General features: G+C 38.2%; 1 protein-coding gene across 4 annotated transcripts in view; it reads right to left on the reverse strand.

The window, feature by feature from the left end:
* Positions 1–18,659, reverse strand: part of LOC125461422 (uridine-cytidine kinase-like 1) — a 120,783-nt gene that overhangs the window by 33,521 nt on the left and 68,603 nt on the right. For all 4 annotated transcript variants that reach the window (XM_048550177.2, XM_048550178.2, XM_048550180.1 and 1 more), the window contains exons 6-7: positions 16,771–16,960; positions 15,373–15,434 (exon numbers count right to left, since the gene is read on the reverse strand). In XM_048550177.2, coding sequence (XP_048406134.1) covers positions 15,373–15,434; positions 16,771–16,960 — 252 coding nt within the window. The remainder of the gene's footprint in view (positions 1–15,372; positions 15,435–16,770; positions 16,961–18,659) is intronic.

Consider the following 18,659-nt stretch of genomic DNA (forward strand, 5'->3'; position numbering starts at 1 on the left):
TTTCTGGTCGATGATACCCCCACTATCAACATCCTGGGGGTTATCAGTGAAGGTAACACCATTGCATGTCAAGGGGCTGTGGTTAGATTGTCTCTTATTGATGATGGTCACAGCCTGGCATTTGTGTGGCATGAACACTACTTGCCACTTGTCAGCCCAAGTCTGGATATTGTCTAGATTTTGTTACATTGAACAAGGACTGCTTCAGTATCTGAGGAGTCACAAATGGTGCTGAACATAGTGTAATCATCCGCGAACATTCCTACCTCTGACCTTATGATAGAGGGAAGGTCATTGATGAAGCAGCTGAAGATGGTTGGGCCTAGGACCCTAACCTGAACGACTCATGCACAGATGTCCTAGAGTTGAGATGTCTGACCTCCAACAACCACAAACATCTTCCTGTGTGTCAAGTGTGACTCCAACCATCGGAGAGTTTGTCCCCTCATACCCATTTGATTCCAGTTTTGCTTGGGCTCCTTAATGCAATACTCGGTCGAATGCAGTCTTGATATCAAGGGCCGTCACTCTCAACTCACCTCTGGAATTCCGCTCTTTTGTCTATGTTTGAACTCAGAAGCTGAGTAGCCCTGGCAGAGCCCAAACTGGGCGTCACTGACCAGGTTATTTCTGAGCAGATACTGCTTAATAGCACTGTTGATGACACCTTCCAACACTTTTCTGATGATGGAGAGCAGACTGATGGGGTGGTAACTGGCCGGGTTGGATTTGTCCTGTTTTTTGTTTACAGGACATACTTGGGCAATTTTCCAATAAAGAGGTACATGAGCTGGACAAAAGCTTGAATTATAACACACAAAATGGATTAAATATATCGCTGGGTGAAAACTAATAGAAAGATCTTACATTTCAGATAACATCGTGCTCTGACAGAACACTATAGATTAGTAGGAAATTACAAGTTTAACTTCTGATAAATTTATACAGATCCAACTCCACTTCCTAGTGAAATGTAATTTTGCTCACAATATTTGCAACTTGATTGCACTACAAGATTAACTGAATGCAGCACAGCAAAGATTAATATTTCTGAATATTCAGAAAACTTCATAATTTGAAATGATGTTTGACTTTATTTTATTTTGATTCAGAAATACTGCTGTAATCCTCCAACTGCTAAAGTGCCTGCCTTCTAGAATATTGTGGCAGAAACTTGATCTGACATTTTTTCTGGAAACACATTAGTAACAAGAGTATTAAATTCCTGCTATTCAGTATACTGGTCTTGTCCTTATTCTCAAAATATGACCCACAGCTTGTGAAATTATTAATTAGAAAACTGCAGGCCTATCAGTAACGTGTTTTAGAAATATGCAGAATTCAGCTATTTCTTGACAAAATACTTTGGCTTCAATATCAGTTTTTAATTTTACTACAAACATTAACTTTGCAAAAATGCCAGTCATTTTTATTCATTATAGAATTTGACCTGTAAGGTGAGCCCTGTGGATTTGTTTTAAATAAGCTGAACTCTGTTGTGCTTTAAATATTTTACAACTGACTATACAATAAACTCATTTGTAGTTATTTTATTGACGAAACTTTAATGGAAACACTGTGCTGACATCATTCTTCATATTACATATTTACTTTTCAGTGAAGAAAATCTTCATTCTCTTGTTAATTTTAAACAATATCCACTACTTCTGTGAAAGAGTCCATTCAATTGCATTTATGAAATCTAGAATTACAGGTATTTTAAATGCCAAAATCACATGCTTATTTTATCTTCTTCTCATGTAAACAACTTTGTTCATCAAAATCTTCCATAACGTGGAGCCCATTGTCTTGGATTATCCTTAGTGCCCTTTCTTAAATCATCTTTAATGCACTGATATTCTGATGAAATGGGGGCGTCAAAAATTATACAATAAATATTCCAAATGTCGAATCCTGCCAACTGATTACATCAGCATCAAGTCCAGGTTCATCAACTTCTACACGAATATCCTCGTAGACTCCAGTTGAATTGAACTAAAACTACGAACGTCTAGACAGAATTTAATGCATTCCTCCAGGCTCATTTGGAGATGGGGTGGCATTTATTCAGGCAGGAAGATTCCGGCTGAGAACGCCTCAACTTTTTCTATCTCACTGTCCATAGGGGGCCTCAAGTGGGCAATTAGTGCCCCCAAGGGTCTCATGCCATGACTGTGGGGCTGAATCTAGTCATAAGTAGGACAATTACTGTTTGGAAAGCTTGAAAAGCAGACCCTCCTGGGAGGTGCATGTGACTTCTAGGAAGCCAATCATTGAAGAATTTCAGTAGCTGACCAAGGGACCCAGCATTGATAAGGGAGGTGAGGTGGATGACAGTAGGGGATCGTCTCACATAAAATTGACCCTGCCACTGTTGCTGACCCCATCCTTCCCTCACCTATCTCTGATCTGGGTTGAGAGTGATTCTAAGCTCCTAGAGAGCATCTTACCAGCAACTGCCACTGCTCTTTGTGACACTGTCTGCAATGGAGAGCTGCCAGCATCTGTTTTACCAGTGGCTGCTGATCTTCCATTGGAGGGGTCTCTGCAGATGGTCTCTGAGGGCAACACTGATCAGCCCTGCATCTAAGGGGACTGGCTTCAGTCACCACTACTTGATATATTGGTGGCAGCCTCCACTGGGCGATTAACAACAGGGAGAGCACTGCTGGAGTAGAAGGAGTAGGAGGATGAATGCCATCATCCTGTGAGATGACAATGGGTTCATGTTCCAAAGTGGCACTGGCACTGCACCTGTGGGACGGCTTCAGAAATTCTGGAAACATTTATCAACAAAATGGTGGACTGCTAAAACACACTGCCAGCCCTTTGTAAACTGCAATCTCAGCCATGATGACAGCAGTGCAAGCTGGTGGTAAGTGAGTTTCCGGCACAGCAGTACAATGGAAAGTTGCTACATGTGCTTCATTAGAAATAGTCATATTAAATATCAAATGCTACATCATGGTTCAGAAGAACACAAAAGAATTTGGTCACCATTTCCCCGTTGTAAAGGGTGTGATCCAAACTTTGCTCCAAGCCCTGTGCGATATTAGAGTCAGAGTCCTCTATGTCCCTCACCACTGACCACAGGTGTCAGGTTTTCCATGCAGCAAGTGTTTCATTATGTATAGCCATCAGCAAAAACCTACAGCTGAGTAACAAACAAAACGAGAAACTGCTAGCGAAACATAAGTTTCAAAGTCAAGTATGCTGATGAGGAACTAAACAACGAACAGAAGCTACAAGAGATTTGAAACAAGCAAAAACATAAATTGCTGAAGAAATTCAGCAGGTCTGGCAGCATCTGTGGAGAGAAAACAAAGTCATGTTTCGAGTTCAATGTCAAGCTCAGCATTATGAAGAAGGGATATTGGATTTGAAAAGGTTGACCCTGCTTTCTCTCCTCAGAAGCTACCAGACCTGCTAAGTTTCTCCAGCAATTTCTATTTGTGTTTGTTTCAAATCTCCAGCATCTGCTGTTCTGTGTTTTACTCCTCATCGGCATATTTGGCTTTGAAACTCGCCTGATTTCACCCTTTGGTGAGCTACTATCTGCATATGCTTTCCTCATGCCCTAACGCTGCAGTTTATATGGTGCCATGTCCAGATTGTTTGTCTATGCTATTGAACATACAAACAAGGAAGAAGAAGAGGCCACTCTCGCCTGCTCTGCCATTCAGTGAGCTCATTGACGATCAGAATTTAACTTCAGTTCACAATTCCTGCATATCTCCAATAATCTGACATTCCTTTGGTAGTCAAGAATCCACCAACCCTGCCTTAAAATATTTAAAGATTCTGCATCCACTGCTTTTTGCGGTACTGTGGCTCAGTGGTTAGCACTGCTGCCTCACAGTGCCAGGAACCCAAGTTCAATTCGAATCTTGGGTGACTGCTTGCATGGAGTTTGCACATTCTCCCCATGTCTGCATGGATTTCCTCTGGGTACTCCAGTTTCCTCCCACAGTCCAAAGAGTGCAGGTTAGATGGATTGGCCATGTTAAATTGCCCATAGTGTTTAGGGACAAGTAGATGAAGGAGATGGGTCTGATGAGGATGCTCTGAGGGTCAGTTTCCACACTGTAGGGATTCTATGATGGTAATGATGATGAAGGAATTCCAAAGACTCTCAACTCACTGAGAGAAAGAAAAGTTTCTTCATCTCTGTCTTAAATGGGTAACCCTTATTTTTAAACTGTGACCCCTAATTCTAGATTTTACCACAACATGAAACATCCTTTTGACATGCTCCAAGTCGAGTCATCCCAGGATCCTGCACTTTAAAATTAAGTCACTTTTGACATTTCTAAACACCAGAGAATAGTGTCTAGCCTTTCCTCATAAGGCAATCCACTCATTCCAGGTATTTATCTGGTAAATTTTCTCTGAACTGCTTCCAATGCATTAACATCCTTCTTGTATGTACAGTGACCACTACTGTACACAGTAGTCCAGATGCAGTCTAAAGCCTTGTCCAACTGAAGCATAACCGCCTCTCTTGTCTTTAATTCTCGTTGTAATAAACGTAATATTCTGTTAGGTTTCTTATTACTTGCCGTACCTGCATGTTAATCTTCTGCAATTCATCCAATATCTCTCTGCATTTTAGAGCTCTGCAACATCTCACCATTTAGATAACTTTTTTTTTTAAAACTCTTCTGCAGAAATGGACAATTTCATATTTTCCCTCCTGTATTCTACTTGCCCATTTTTGCCTATTCACTTAAATCGATCTGTATTCCTTTGTCAGCCCCTTATGTCTTTTTCACAACTCACTTTCCTGCTGATCTTTGCGTCATTAACAAAATTAGCTCACGCAACGTGTAGACACGTATAAAAACATAGAAACTGAAGTAGGTCATTGAGTCTGCTCTGATGTTTAATTAAGCCACGGCTGATCTGATGATCCTCAACCCCACTTTCCTAACTTTTCCCCATAACCATCGATTATAGTTGTCCGACATACCTTATAAGTTAAATAAAATGCCAGCATCTGAATGGTGAAAAGAACAGTGTGAGAAATCAAGTAATGTTGTGTTTTCATCATCACTGTGTCTTGCTAATCCCTCATTGTCTGGCCAGGCTGAACTTCTTGGGGATTGATAAAGGAGCAATATAAAAAGTAATGTTGCGCTGTCAAGAGTTAGAAAAAAGTGCAAGTTTGATTTTAACAATTCATTCAAGAGATGTGGGCATTGCTGGCTAGGCCAACAGTTATTGGCCATTCTCAATTGCCCTGGAGAAGGTGGCTGTGAGCTGCCTTCTTGAAATGGCCTAATCCTTGGCATGTATGGGGACACAAAGTGCTATTACAAATGGAGTTCTATAATTTTGGCCCAGCAACACTGAGGGAATGTCAACACAATTCCAACGCAGGATAATCAATAACTGAGGGGAACTTACAGGTGGTGGTGTTCCCTTGCATCTGTTGTCTTGACCTTCTAGGGGGTTGAGATTGCATATTTGGGAAATGTGTTAGGACAGTGCATCTTGTCGATGGTGTACACTGCTGTTACTGTGTATCAGTGGTGAAGGAAGTGAATGCTGAAGGTGGTTGATAGAGTGCCGATTAAGTATGGAACATTGTCTTGGATGGTGTGAAGCTTCTTGAGTGTTATGGAAATCTGCACCTATCCATGCAAGTGGAGAATATTCCATCACACTCCTGACTTGTGCCTCATAGATGATGGATAGGCATTGGGGATTTGGAAGTTACTTAATTGCTTCAGAATTCATAGCCTCTGACTAGTCTTGTAGCCACAGTATTAATATGACTGGCCTAATTCAATTTCTTATCAATGGTAACTTCAAGGATGTTGATAAGGAGGTATTCAGTGGTGGTAATGCATTTTAACATCAAGAGGTGATGGGTTAAATTCTCTCTTGTTGGAAATGATCATTACCTGGCACTTGGGCAACATGCATGTCACTTGCTTATTTTATTCATCAACAGCTTATAGCGTGCAGGATGCGGAAGGGGTGAGATGTGAGAAAGAGAATTCAGAATGAAGATTCTGTCTTCTTTAATGTTGTCAGCCTCTTACTAATAACAGCATCAGCAATTGACATGCCAACAATAGCCTGTCCCACCTCCTTCACACAATTAAGATATGTAGATGTGCCTAACTCTTCTCATCAGCACCTGCAAGCTCTGGCTGTGTACTAACTTATCCTGCAAGAGGAAGTCTGCAAGAGAAAGGTAAGTGCGTGAGTGGGTGTTGTGCAATCTGTTTGGGCGCTATGATCATCAAGGATGAATAGCTGGCAGTGTGCACAAGCTGTTTAATGCGGCTTAGAGCTGCAGTTGGTCAGTTATGGATAATGAACATGTATTTATTGACCTTGGCCACGTTTGGGAGATCAAAGAACTTGCCTCACTACCTTAAGATCGTAGGGCATTGCTTCCTGATATTGCTTGCAATGCCAGATCAAGAGATACTGTCTATCACTTAGTTGGATGTTTACAACATCCAAAGATGAAGCAAGAACCCTCCTGGTGTCTTAGCCAACATTACTGTCATCTACTACCAGCAACAATTTACCCTGGCTGTCATAATTTGACTTTTCTGGAATCTTGCTGCATGAAAATTAGGTAACGTGATTGACTCTACCTCAAGAATTACTTATTGGGTTTGAATTATAAGCAGATTTCTTGAAGATGTAAAGAAATGCAATATAGTCCAGAAATTGCTGGAAAAGCTCAGCAGGCCTGGCAGCATCTGTAGAGAGAAATTAGAGCTAAGGCTTTCGACCAAGAGACCATTCTTGCATTTGCAGTTCTTTTGGTTTTAATTTGCTATAAAATCCATTTGATGGGGCCTATCAATAACAATTTTGCATACAGTGCAAATTTTCAGTTGATCTGTCATTAAGAGAACATGACAATTTTTCTTTTTATTTGTTAATTACCTGGATAATTGTTCTTTCATCTGGTATGAATTTATTTCTAATTGACTATAACCAAGATTTGTTGTTCAGGAATACCTAGCGCTTTTGTCTTTATAAGCTACATTTACAAATACACTCAGGGGCTAAAACAGAATGAGTTTTCACATTTGCTTGATTCCAAATTTTGGCAGTTAAGTATCAAAGTCAGAAAATTATTGAAGGACAGGCCCACCATACCCTTGCCTCCTCCAGTATCTTATATTCCAAGTCCCACATCTTCCAAGGATGAAGCTGATTAATTAAATAGAAATCAGCTAAATAAATTTTCTAACAGTTGTCCCAAGATAGGTCTAAGCCTCTATATGTCATTTGCTGATGAAATGAAGGCCAATTATACAACTTCAGCTGCAAGATACCACCAAGAAAAGGGCGTTGGAAGCAGATTAATGGTGAAAGTAAAGTAAAATCAAGTGACCTCTAGAAATACTTAGAGAAATCAGATTTGCAGGGGTAGAGGATGCTGTGGTGTACCAGCTGAACCGGTCATGTCAAGCGACAGCACAGACTTATTGGGCAGAATAACAAAGTGTGGAGCTGGATGAACACAGCAGGCCAAGCAGCATCTTAGGAGAACAAAAGCTGACATTTCGGGCCTAGCCCCTTTTCTGATGAAAGGTCCAGGCCCGAAACATCAGCTTTTCTGCTCTTAAGATGCTGCTTGGCCTGCTGCGTTCATCCAGCTCCACACTTTGTTATCTCGATTCTCCAGCATCTGCAGTTCCTATTATCTCTTAAAGGGCAGAATAACTTTTGTGCCAAAAGTATTTTATGATTTTACTTTAAAATTCATTTTCCTAATAAATTTCATGCATCTTAATATGTCAATACTTACAAAGGCTAGCATTTCAATTCTGGATTTATCTGACAATAATGCAATGGTACTGAAAGTAATAAAAAACAGAAAAAGCTGGAAATATACAGCAGTTGTGGCATCTTCTGTGGAGAAAGAGAAGTAATCTTGGCCTAAACCCAACACTACAAAATGTAAATTAAAATGGGAACCTGCAAGTATGAAATAAGAACCTGGCTTTTTGAGTCAGAAAGCTTAGGAATGAATGTTGAATGTTGCTCACAGGCCAAACTCTGAAAGCAACTTAATCAGGCTATTTAATTGGTAAAGGACTACTAAATCCTTTGTATGTCACCTGTCTTTTCGATCAGTATTGGTAGCACATTATACAAATTATATGCATTCTATTCCAAATTCATTGAATTAAAAATGAACCCAGAAGTTAATTTATCAATTTGCTCCCCAACCACAGCACATATGTACCCCCATATCATCACCTTCTGATTCCTACTGCTAGTTTAGTTATCTAGATAATTACCTATTTGGTTCATCAACTTTAACCCTACTTAACTTGAAGAATCTTAACAAATAACATATGAAAATTTAAGAAACTTATTTTCTCAGCAAATAACTCATATTCCTCAAACAATGAGTAGATAAGCATGCTATATTGATTTTCAATGCATATCAAATACATTTTCTGGCCTCTCCACAGTTAACATCCTGTACAATATAGTCAAGCAGTTTTCCCACTGTAGATGCTCAGATATGTACTTCCTTGCTAAATCAGGAAAAATGCATAACATTCCAGAAAAATATTGCTGGAACACAGTCTGAGTGCTGTCTGTTATTAAGTGCAGAAAGCACATGTAAAAAGATACAGAATCAATCCACTCCTGATAGCAGGATGAGAATTTATATTTTTGGAAAAGGGATTTGAGAAGTTGGGACTTCCAGAGTTAAGGGAAGGCACGACAAAATGTCTTCTGAATTCTGAAGGTCATAAGAAGTCAAATGCTTTCAGTAGTTAGTGAGAGAGGAATGAGGAATGATAGTGATAGCAGTAAGAATTGAAAATGAGGGGATGGAAAACTGCTATATATTTTCAGTTGGGTGGATTTAATTCCCAGTGGTAAACATGCTAAGCCAGTCCATGTAATTGCAGAAGAGACCATACGCCAATCTCCCAGTGGTGGGAAAACTGCCTAGAGAAGCTAGATAAAGACAGGAGGAAAAAATTAATTCAATATTATGATAAAGGTTACACAGAAGTTAGAAGGATCTTTCCAAAATATAACTATTTGAACGGACTGATTAGGCTGAAATAACCTATTTCTGTGCTGCAGATTCTATGTATCATTCAGTTTTAGAAATGTACAGACCATATCCAAATTTATCAGCTCACTAACTTAACGTATACGTTACTGGTACATACTACTTGTCAAATAGCAAATTGCGTATTTCACTTGCAAATTTTCACCTCATTTTAAATTTATTGCTTCCACTCTTCCAAATTAAATACATCATTGAGCGATGCCATTTGTTCAAAGGGTTAGGCAGAGAGTGCAGCAGAGTCATGAGGATCAACTGTAATTATGTGGTATATTCAGAGTAAGGAGGAGATGTGAAGCCGAAGAGATGCCCCAACAGAAAGCCCAGTGGGAGGCCTGTGTGAAGGCCATTTAAAGAATCTGGCACAGAATCCCACCTGAAACTTGCAGGAATATCAGGGTCAGAACTGCAAAAGTCAGATTACAAACCCAAAAGGAAATGTTCCCCAGCAAAAGGAAAGCTACATAGAGTGGCATCACCACTTCCAGCCACACAGGAGATGATTGAGTAATTTCCCCATTTATCAGGGCTGGAGGTGGGAGAATTGATTTACACAAACATTTTGTTCAATGCTGCTCTTTTTAAAACAAGGCTCTAAATAAAATTTGTCCATTGAAAAATACGATCCCTGAAAGTTGTCACCCAGGTTGATAGGGTTGTTAAGGCGTACGGTGTGTTAGGTTTTATTGGTGGAGGAATTGAGTTTCGGAGCCATGAGGTCTTGTTGCAGCTGTACAAAACTCTGGTGTGGCCGCACTTGGAGTATTGCGTACGGTTCTAGTTGCTGCGTTATAGGAAAGATGTGGAAGCTTTGGAAAGGGTGCAGAGGAGATTTACCAGGTTGTTGCCTGGTATGGAGGGAAGGTCTAATGAGGAAAGCCTGAGGGACCTGAGGCTGTTTTCGTTAGAGAGAAGAAGGTTAAGAGGTGACTTAATAGAGACATACAAGATGATCAGAGGGTTATATAGGGTGGACAGTGAGAGCCTTTTTCCTCAGATGGTGATGGCTAGCACGAAGGGACATAAGTTTAAATTGAGGGGAGCTAGGTTCTTTACTCAGAGTAGTAAGGGCGTGGTATGCCCTGCCTGCAACAGTAGTAGACTCGACAACTTTAAAGGCATTTAAATGGTCGTTGGATAAAGATACGGATGATAATAGAATAGTGTAGGTTATACGGTCTTCAGGTCGGTTTCATAGGTTGGCGCAACATCGAGGGCTGAAGAGCCAGGACTACGCTGTAATGTTCTATGTTGATTAGATTAGATTCCCTACAGTGTGGAAACAGGCCTTTGGCCCAACAAGTCCACACCGCCCCTTGGAGCATCCCACTCAGACCCATCCCCCTATAACCCTCACACCCCTGAACACTACGGGAAATTTAGCATGGCCGATCCACCTAGCCTGCACATCTTTGGACTGTGGGAGGAAACCCACACAGGCATGGGGAGAATGTGCAAACTCCACACGAACAGTTACCCGAGGCTGGAATCGACCCGGGTCCCTGGCGCTGTGAGGCTACAGTGCTAACCATTGAGTCACCGTGTCGCCCGTTCTATGTTCTATGAAAGATCTGGCAGCATCTGTGAAGCAAAATCAGAGTTAACATTTCAGAGATAGAGTGGAGGGAGGGGTAAGGACTAAACAAAAGGAGGGTAGAGCTCAAAGAGAGAGAAGAACCGTTGGACAGAGAAAGGAGTGGATAACAAGCTGGCTAGGAGCACGAATAGCTGTTAATGGAGACCATTAGTGTCAAAAAATAGGTAGTGTGTAATGGCAGACTATATGATAAGAAGGCCTGGTGTGTGGGGTAGGGGGCTAGGACATGGAAGAGGTCAGACCCTAAAATTATTGAACTCAATACTGAGTCCAGAGGGCTGCAGAGGGGACCAGGCCCAAAAGATGCTGCCAGGCCTAATGACCTTTTCTTGCAACTTGTGTTTTTGCTTCCAATTTACAGTTGCTTCGGTTTTTACCATCTAATGGCTGACTCATTCTGCAGCATCCACTGTTGCTGCCTCCTACATGTTCTGATGATTCCAACATATTATGGCGACAGAAGCAGACAACCACATCAAACAAGCCATATTAAAAGGAAGGAAATATTGGGGAGAATTTTGACATTCAAACCCGACACTAGGTGGCACCACACTTTAAAAGAACTCAAAGTCACAATAAACATGCAAACATATTCATGATTCTCCTACCCCCAGCACAAATTTCTGTTCACTAAAGGAACTACATCTTAAGATCAATAATTAAAGCTAAATAATTACAATTATAAACATACAACTATTGCCATCTCAGTTATGGCAGTGGAAAATAGGAATTTAATTCAAGTAGCCTTGAAATTAATTAAGCTTGTCTGGTAGCGTGAAACTCAGAATTAGGTATGTTGGTCAGTCAAATTTCACTTGGGGATAAAAGAGTGGGAGATTAACCTATTTCAATGACATGAATTTTAGCAATACTTCCTTTGTTAAACAACAACTAGAAACACAATCTATTAAAGTTGTGCATTAAAAGCAAAAACAAAAATCAGTTAACGTAATTTGGTAAAAAAAGTTTTGTATTGAGTAATTTTACCAATTAAATTCAGCAATGCTGAGAAGCTTCACTTTTTAAATTATGGAGATGGAACCAAAAGTATTAATTGGCTATTCAACCTGCTAAATCAATCACAGTGATAGAAAAGACACTTCAACTCAATGTTCTAAATTATCATTTCTTCAAGTCATAAAAATATGCTGAGTAGTATGTCACAGTCTAACTGTAAAAATATGTCTGCATGTAAATAAAATCATTTTATAAGATAATTTTTGAAGTTGTACAAAATATAAAATGAAGGTCATATTCCACAACTGGATCATCCTTACAAGTAAACTTGTTTTCTGCCTGCTCCCTTTATAGCAACAACTATCCCTTAAATATCCTTTTGCCTTCTAAATCTTATCAGATATTAAATGATACTTTGCATTAATCATTCAAGAGACTTGTTTTTCTTGTTTGTGCCAGAATTACTTCATTCCTAAATGGATACTTAAATGGCACACCTTTTTCAGCTTACATAACAGGTAGGATTTTAGTCAATTGGAGATGCATACAAGTGCACTGTATTCTGCAGTTTATCAACAGCCAATTGTAATTCAATAAAACATGGCAATTGCTAGTAAAGTGAAAATGTGGTTAAAGATATAAAAAAAAGGCTTCACTGCTTTAAACTGTAATGGAAATTCAAAAAAAAGGTCAAACAGACATCATTACAATGTAATGGAAACTCAATGCAAGACATGCAATTTACGACATACAAATTCGTTATATAGAATGTATTAACATCAGCATCTTGTGAAACAGCTCAAAAAGGTCTAGTTAATATCTTTCATCCACCTGTATTTTCATTCAATTGATGAAATTAACTTTAAGAGCTTTGATGTGTTTTGGAAAATAAAAAAAAGAAAAACACCACAATGTGAATGAAGGTGAAAATGTTGCCACAAAGCAAAGCTGTTGCATTAAAAGGTACATGCAGAAAGGTCAGTGTATACTGAATGAAAAGATACCACGACAAACCACATTTTATTCCACTTACCTACCAAACAACTGTTAACTTGGATTGCACACAGATACTAGAAGGCTATGCTTAGAGTAACAGGCTTTCTATTTCTGACATGAGTGACTTTATACATCAAATATTACTCAACATCCTGGTCTGATCAATTCTGTGAAATTTACAGGATTAACCTACTACACTCAATTTTCATTATCCATTGATTTGCTACCCATGGATCTGCATACTCATGAGGTAGGCCCCAGATCACATCTTAAATTTTTCTTATTCTCTCATCCAGTTTCTCACACAATAAACATAGTGTGTTCCTTTGTGGTGCATAAGGAGGGATTTTTAATTTTTTTTATCCATAGGAAGTTCATGCCTCTATTCTTCACAGAGAATGAGGACCGAGTGTATTGAATTTTGGGTACTTGTGTTGTTTAGATTAGATTCGGTTTGGAAGAAATGGTTCAGATATAAATTCCAGCAACAAGAGATCTTTATTGCTCTGTTCATGCCAATTTGTTTTTAGATCAAAGAAAAGGATTTATTTCTAAATAACTGGGATCCATAGATTCGTTTTCAAAAATAAACTATAATTGGAACGAGTCAATGTATATAGAATAACATAAGCATGAAACCAGAAATCCAGCAACACATTGAGTCAATCTATCAGGGCAGTCAAATCACATGGGAATAACAACACATTTTGAAGCACGACTGTACAGGATATAACAATGTTGTTCCAGAAGACTGAGAATGATAAAATTTTAACTGTAATCAAAGGTGTTGAACTTTTAGGTATTTTAATAGTAAATGAGCTGAGTTCTGAGCTGAACGATAAATGTAAACATAATACAACTACCTAGAGGAGGTAAGCACAAAGTGTAATTTCTGGAAATCAAGCACTCTTTAGGAAGTGGGTATAGACTCCAACCAGAGACATAAGACACAGCTTTGACAGCTTAGTGGTGTACTTGGACTACACAAACAATCATGAAAAACATTCACCTTCTCATTTTCACCCCCCACCCCCCCATATTCATGAGGAGGCCCACTACTTGGTTACTAATTGTTCAGCAAACACATTTTATTGTGGCAGCTCATCGGGAAAGGTTCAAGGACTCTGCAATTTCCTAAGGTCTTTTTCAAAATAAGGTGCTGGAGACAGATGAACTTGCAACAGTCAAATCATTGATTACTTATAATGGACCGGTGTATGAATCTTTAAACAGTGTGGTGTAATGATACATGAAGAACTATTGTTTGAAAAAGTGTACCATTTCAATTAAGAATTTTCTGCACACGTTTTTATTTGCTTGCTCACGATTCAGAAGTAAATTGTTTCAAAAATGGGTTCAGGCTGATCTAGAAGAGTCCTGGCTATTTTCTGTCCCTAAATAAACAAAGTTTTACCATACAGCTTCATGAAAACAGTTCCCCTTTAATGAGACACCAGTTTGCAAAAAAATAATTAAGTCAAGTCTATAGTTTGTGGTTACCCAAATAGAAACAGGAGATAAATATCTCTTGACTTTTTCATAATGAATATACCGAGGTCATGTCTACCTCTGATCTCCAGCAGTGAGTCCACAGGGTAACTGTAGAGGAACTCATGAACATGGGAAGGATCTATACAAATCCCACCACGTGTGCATCTCTGGTACTGACTTGCACTACAAATGAAAATTGCACCACGTCTTTGCCATTTTTTTGATTATAAAGTTGCCTTATCAGTTTCCCAAACACAACCAGCTGACTCACAAGGGACTTTCCATAAAGTCTAGTGACTGCAGAATGCATTCATTTCGGGTACACTGATGTAGGTCATGGATTTGATCTGTTTGCCTTGTATTTGAAAGTGAAAGAATAAGATCTATAATATTCACAATAATATTAATACATGTCAAATGTCCAGTAGAAGAATAAAATTGTTTAATAAAGCTATTGCAGTCTCAGACATTAGCTGCATAATTATTGCTTGCTTCAGGCCAAATTAGTTGTTGCTAAGATTTCTCACTTCGTACAGTACATTTAAGGAACAATAGTTGTTTTTGAAATAAACAATTATAATAATACATAATTATAAAAATAAATTGAAAATCAATTGAGAAATGAGACTATAAAATTGTACAGTGCAGTGAATTGTTAAAAATTAGTTTTAAAACAAAACTTTAGCTGCTTTAGTTAGACAAAGCTGTTAACTCATTTAACAGAGTCAGCATATACAGTAGCATTAGGTTCTTTCCTTATGGAGGAACACTATTCAGAATGTACTTTGAAACAAAATGTTTTGAAGATAGTAATCTACATATCAGAATACATCCATAACATCTTAAATTTACAAGAAAAGTAAAATCAACATGTTAAAGCAGAAATCCTTCACTTTGCCCAAACAGAGCATGATGCTGAAAGGGTTAAGGACTTAAGAAAGGAAATGTAGCAGTAAGCAAACACCAAACTTCGCACCATTTAATTTTCGTGGCTGATTTAAATGTCAAAACTTCTCTCGCTCATATGCTTAAAAAATCATGAATTTTATTGATATTGGAAGTGTTTCTGTGCAATGAACTCCAATGAAGAAGCTACCTGAGGTTGCTTCATGACCTGTTGTATTTTTGATAAGCAGATTCAGTTTAGAGCTCTCACAACATCTACAATAAAACAGCTTTACAACTTTGTATAGTTACATTATGCACCATGTCTTTTCTCTGAACTGTAGAGGTGATCACGTTAAAAAATTCTGCTTACCTCCTCTAGCTGACTGTGGACATGCTGGACTATTAGATCAATGGCAACCATGTTTCCTCCTCCTTAAAACAAAGGCAATAGATAAAACATTGATTGCAGGGGCATGGACTGCAAAAACAATGTGTTTTCAAATTAGCTTTTGTCACCTCCCCCACATTGTTTCTCAATAAAAATTGCATCCTACGTGTAGCCACAGCTGGTATTTAGTTAGCTAGTAAGCAATATTCATTTATTTTATTAAATAAGAATTCCCTGGCTTATGTGGCTGTCTTTGCTTTAGAAACATCTGGAAATGTTTTCACATGAAATGATAAAGTGAAAATAAATGGGCGAAATCACACCAGTGAAATTATTTTGCTGATGATGCAAATTGAAAAACTTCTTTTCAGAAGTGAGCTAATTACTGACAAAATTTTCTAAATTTATTGCATTATCGATGTATTATTTTTATAACATCTGAGAAAATAAAACTTGTTTTCAGATGTTCCTTTATGACTCAACTTCTCATTAATAACCAATTAACATGAAGACCTCAGTTTTGTTGAGGATTGCTATGGTTTTCTGGTGAATGTTGACAGGAAATAAAAGGAGTGACAACAAGAATTTAAAAATTGAAGATATTTTGGAATTAGGCAGGATTGAAGAAAGTTCCACCTGTAATACAAGCCACTAGCCTGCTTAAATTGCATTGATGTGTGAAATGTTTAAAGATCAAAAGCACAAATCATATGAATAGTCTTACTGAACAGAGTTGGATACTGGCCTTCAAGGTTATAATGTTGAATCTCTAGCCTGCAATTCCATTGAATATGACTTCTCACTAGGAACCCAAAACTGCCCAATTTATTTGAACGTGCATTGCAATATTTAAAAGACATTTGGATAAGCACATTAACAGGAAAGGTTTGGAGAGAAATGGGCCAGCAGTGGGCACGTGGGACTAGTTTAGTTTGGGATTATATTTGGCATGGGCTGGTTAGACTGAAGGGTCTGTTTCCGAGCTGTATGGCTCAATGACTATGATTCCATATCTTTGGAGGCAGCCTTCCCGGCATCAGCCTCCCAAAGCTATGTTTTCCACTTAAAGTTCATTCATTGGCACCAGAATTAACTCATTTACTTTAAATCTATTAACATTTATATAAAAATAATACCAGTAGTAAAACCTTGGCATGACTGGACCAGAGAATATCAAATTTATCAAATCCATTGGAGAAGCTAAATATGCTCACTAAAACATTGGCATTAATATCATTCAAATAAAGTACGTACAATTCATTGGATTTGAAATTGGTAATTGTTTTGTAACAATTCTTTTTCTTTTGAAAGCTTTAATTATGGCTGTTTTCACAAACATTACACGTAACAAAGTAAAAATTGTGTATTAGTGGTTGTTACCTCTTGGAACCACTATGTCAGCCAGTCGCATTGTTGGTTCAATGTACTGTTCAAAGGATGGCTTTACAAATTTGTTGTACAGTTTGATGACTCCTTCAATATCACGGCCCCGCTCTGCAATATCTCTACGTAGGCGTCGTACTAATCGAATATCAGAATCTGTGTCGACGAAGATCCTCATGTCCAGTAGCTGTAGGCACAAGGCAGCATGTTGAGCAGTCATTCTCCATTAAAAGCTTAAAATTTAGAGCATTTTTTAAAAAATATAATAGATTTCTCCTTGAACAGAAATGCTGTGCGATTTTTCAAGATCGGTCACAAACCTCGGAATCGTGATTAAAACAAATATTTATTTTTTAATACTTAAATATATATAAAATTACTTTTCCTGTGTGGTTATTTTGTATCAGTGAGGATGACAGCATCATTCTGTTCATTTAATTGCCATTACCAGCTCACTACTTGCAAGTAAAATTTTTCTCCTTGGTCGGTTCTAAATTTCAGTGGGTTTACAAACCTCCAAAACCTGATACGTACTTTGAACATCTCAGTACAGGGGAACAAACATACAGCTAATCAGTTATGTGAACACCTATTACAATAGAAAATCTTAAATCTTACCTTAATAAGCAATGCTTTCCTTTTATTTCAATTCAATTCAATTATGGTTGCACTTGTAAAAAGCATTTTTGGAAATGGATGAATAGAATTCAGATTCTAGGAGTATCATTCATAGTGCTTTTGAATACTGATACAAAGTTTTATTCCTTTAAAGTAGATACTTTTCAGATTACACCTCATTTTCTGAATTAAAGGTTTTTAAATAAAGTGAACTGGTGGGTTGTGTATTTCAGGGATCTTCAAAAAAACACTTCAACAGACTTATTTCTATGACATAAGGTACATTACTGCAGTTTTAATGTTACATTTTGGACTTTGCAGCAATTTTTTGTGGGGTGACTTTGTCTTTTTTAAAGCTTATTCACTTCGCAAAAAATTACATTTGTACTGATAGCAAATTTTGGTCATTACAAAATTTTAAAAATCAATTGTGCTTTCATTTCTTTTATTTATAGCCTGCAAAAGTAGCAGATTGTCTCGCTGACCATTCACCCCAGTGCAGGCTGCAGGCTTCAGTTCAGCTCTATATTGCCAATATGCTGGTTCCTATATCTATTGGCTGTAATGATCCAACATGAAGTAAATTTGAGTTTGGGCTGTACCAGCCAAGCGTTCAAGTTCCAAACATTGAGATTACTACATTTGACGAGGACTGCTTTGTTGCACCAACACCAGCCTTTGGCGTTTCACGACAACAGCCCTTGATAAGCAAGGGGATGAAAGGTTATCTTGGATAGGTGGGAACATGGAGGTTATCTGGGTTAGACAGGAACATGGAAAAATCAGATCCAAGCAAAGCGGAGGGCTGAGTGGCCTATATCTGCTTCTAATTCATAAGAACATAAGAACAGGAGCAGGATGAGGTAATTCAGCCCCACAAGTTCTGCTATTTGATATCATCATGGCAGATCTTACCTTGGCCTCAACTCCACTTTTCTGCCCATTTTCCAGAACCCTTCAGTCCATTACTATTCAATAAATCTGTCTAGCTCCTACGTAAATTTACTTGACGTTCCAGCATCCAACATACTCTGGGGTAGTGAACTGCACAGACTCATGACTGTTTGACAGGAATAATTTCTCCTCAACTCTGTTTTGAATTTGCTACCCATTATCATAAAACTAAGATGTCTTACTCCAGATTATCCCACATGAGAAAACACCCTCTCTACATCGACTTCGTCAATTACCTTTAGTATTTTATATACATTAATTAGATCACCTCTCTTTCTTCTAACCTCTAGAGTATAAACCTAAACAGTTCAATT

Source organism: Stegostoma tigrinum, chromosome 19, assembly GCF_030684315.1.
Source record: "Stegostoma tigrinum isolate sSteTig4 chromosome 19, sSteTig4.hap1, whole genome shotgun sequence".
In the NCBI taxonomy this organism is placed as follows: domain Eukaryota; kingdom Metazoa; phylum Chordata; class Chondrichthyes; order Orectolobiformes; family Stegostomatidae; genus Stegostoma; species Stegostoma tigrinum.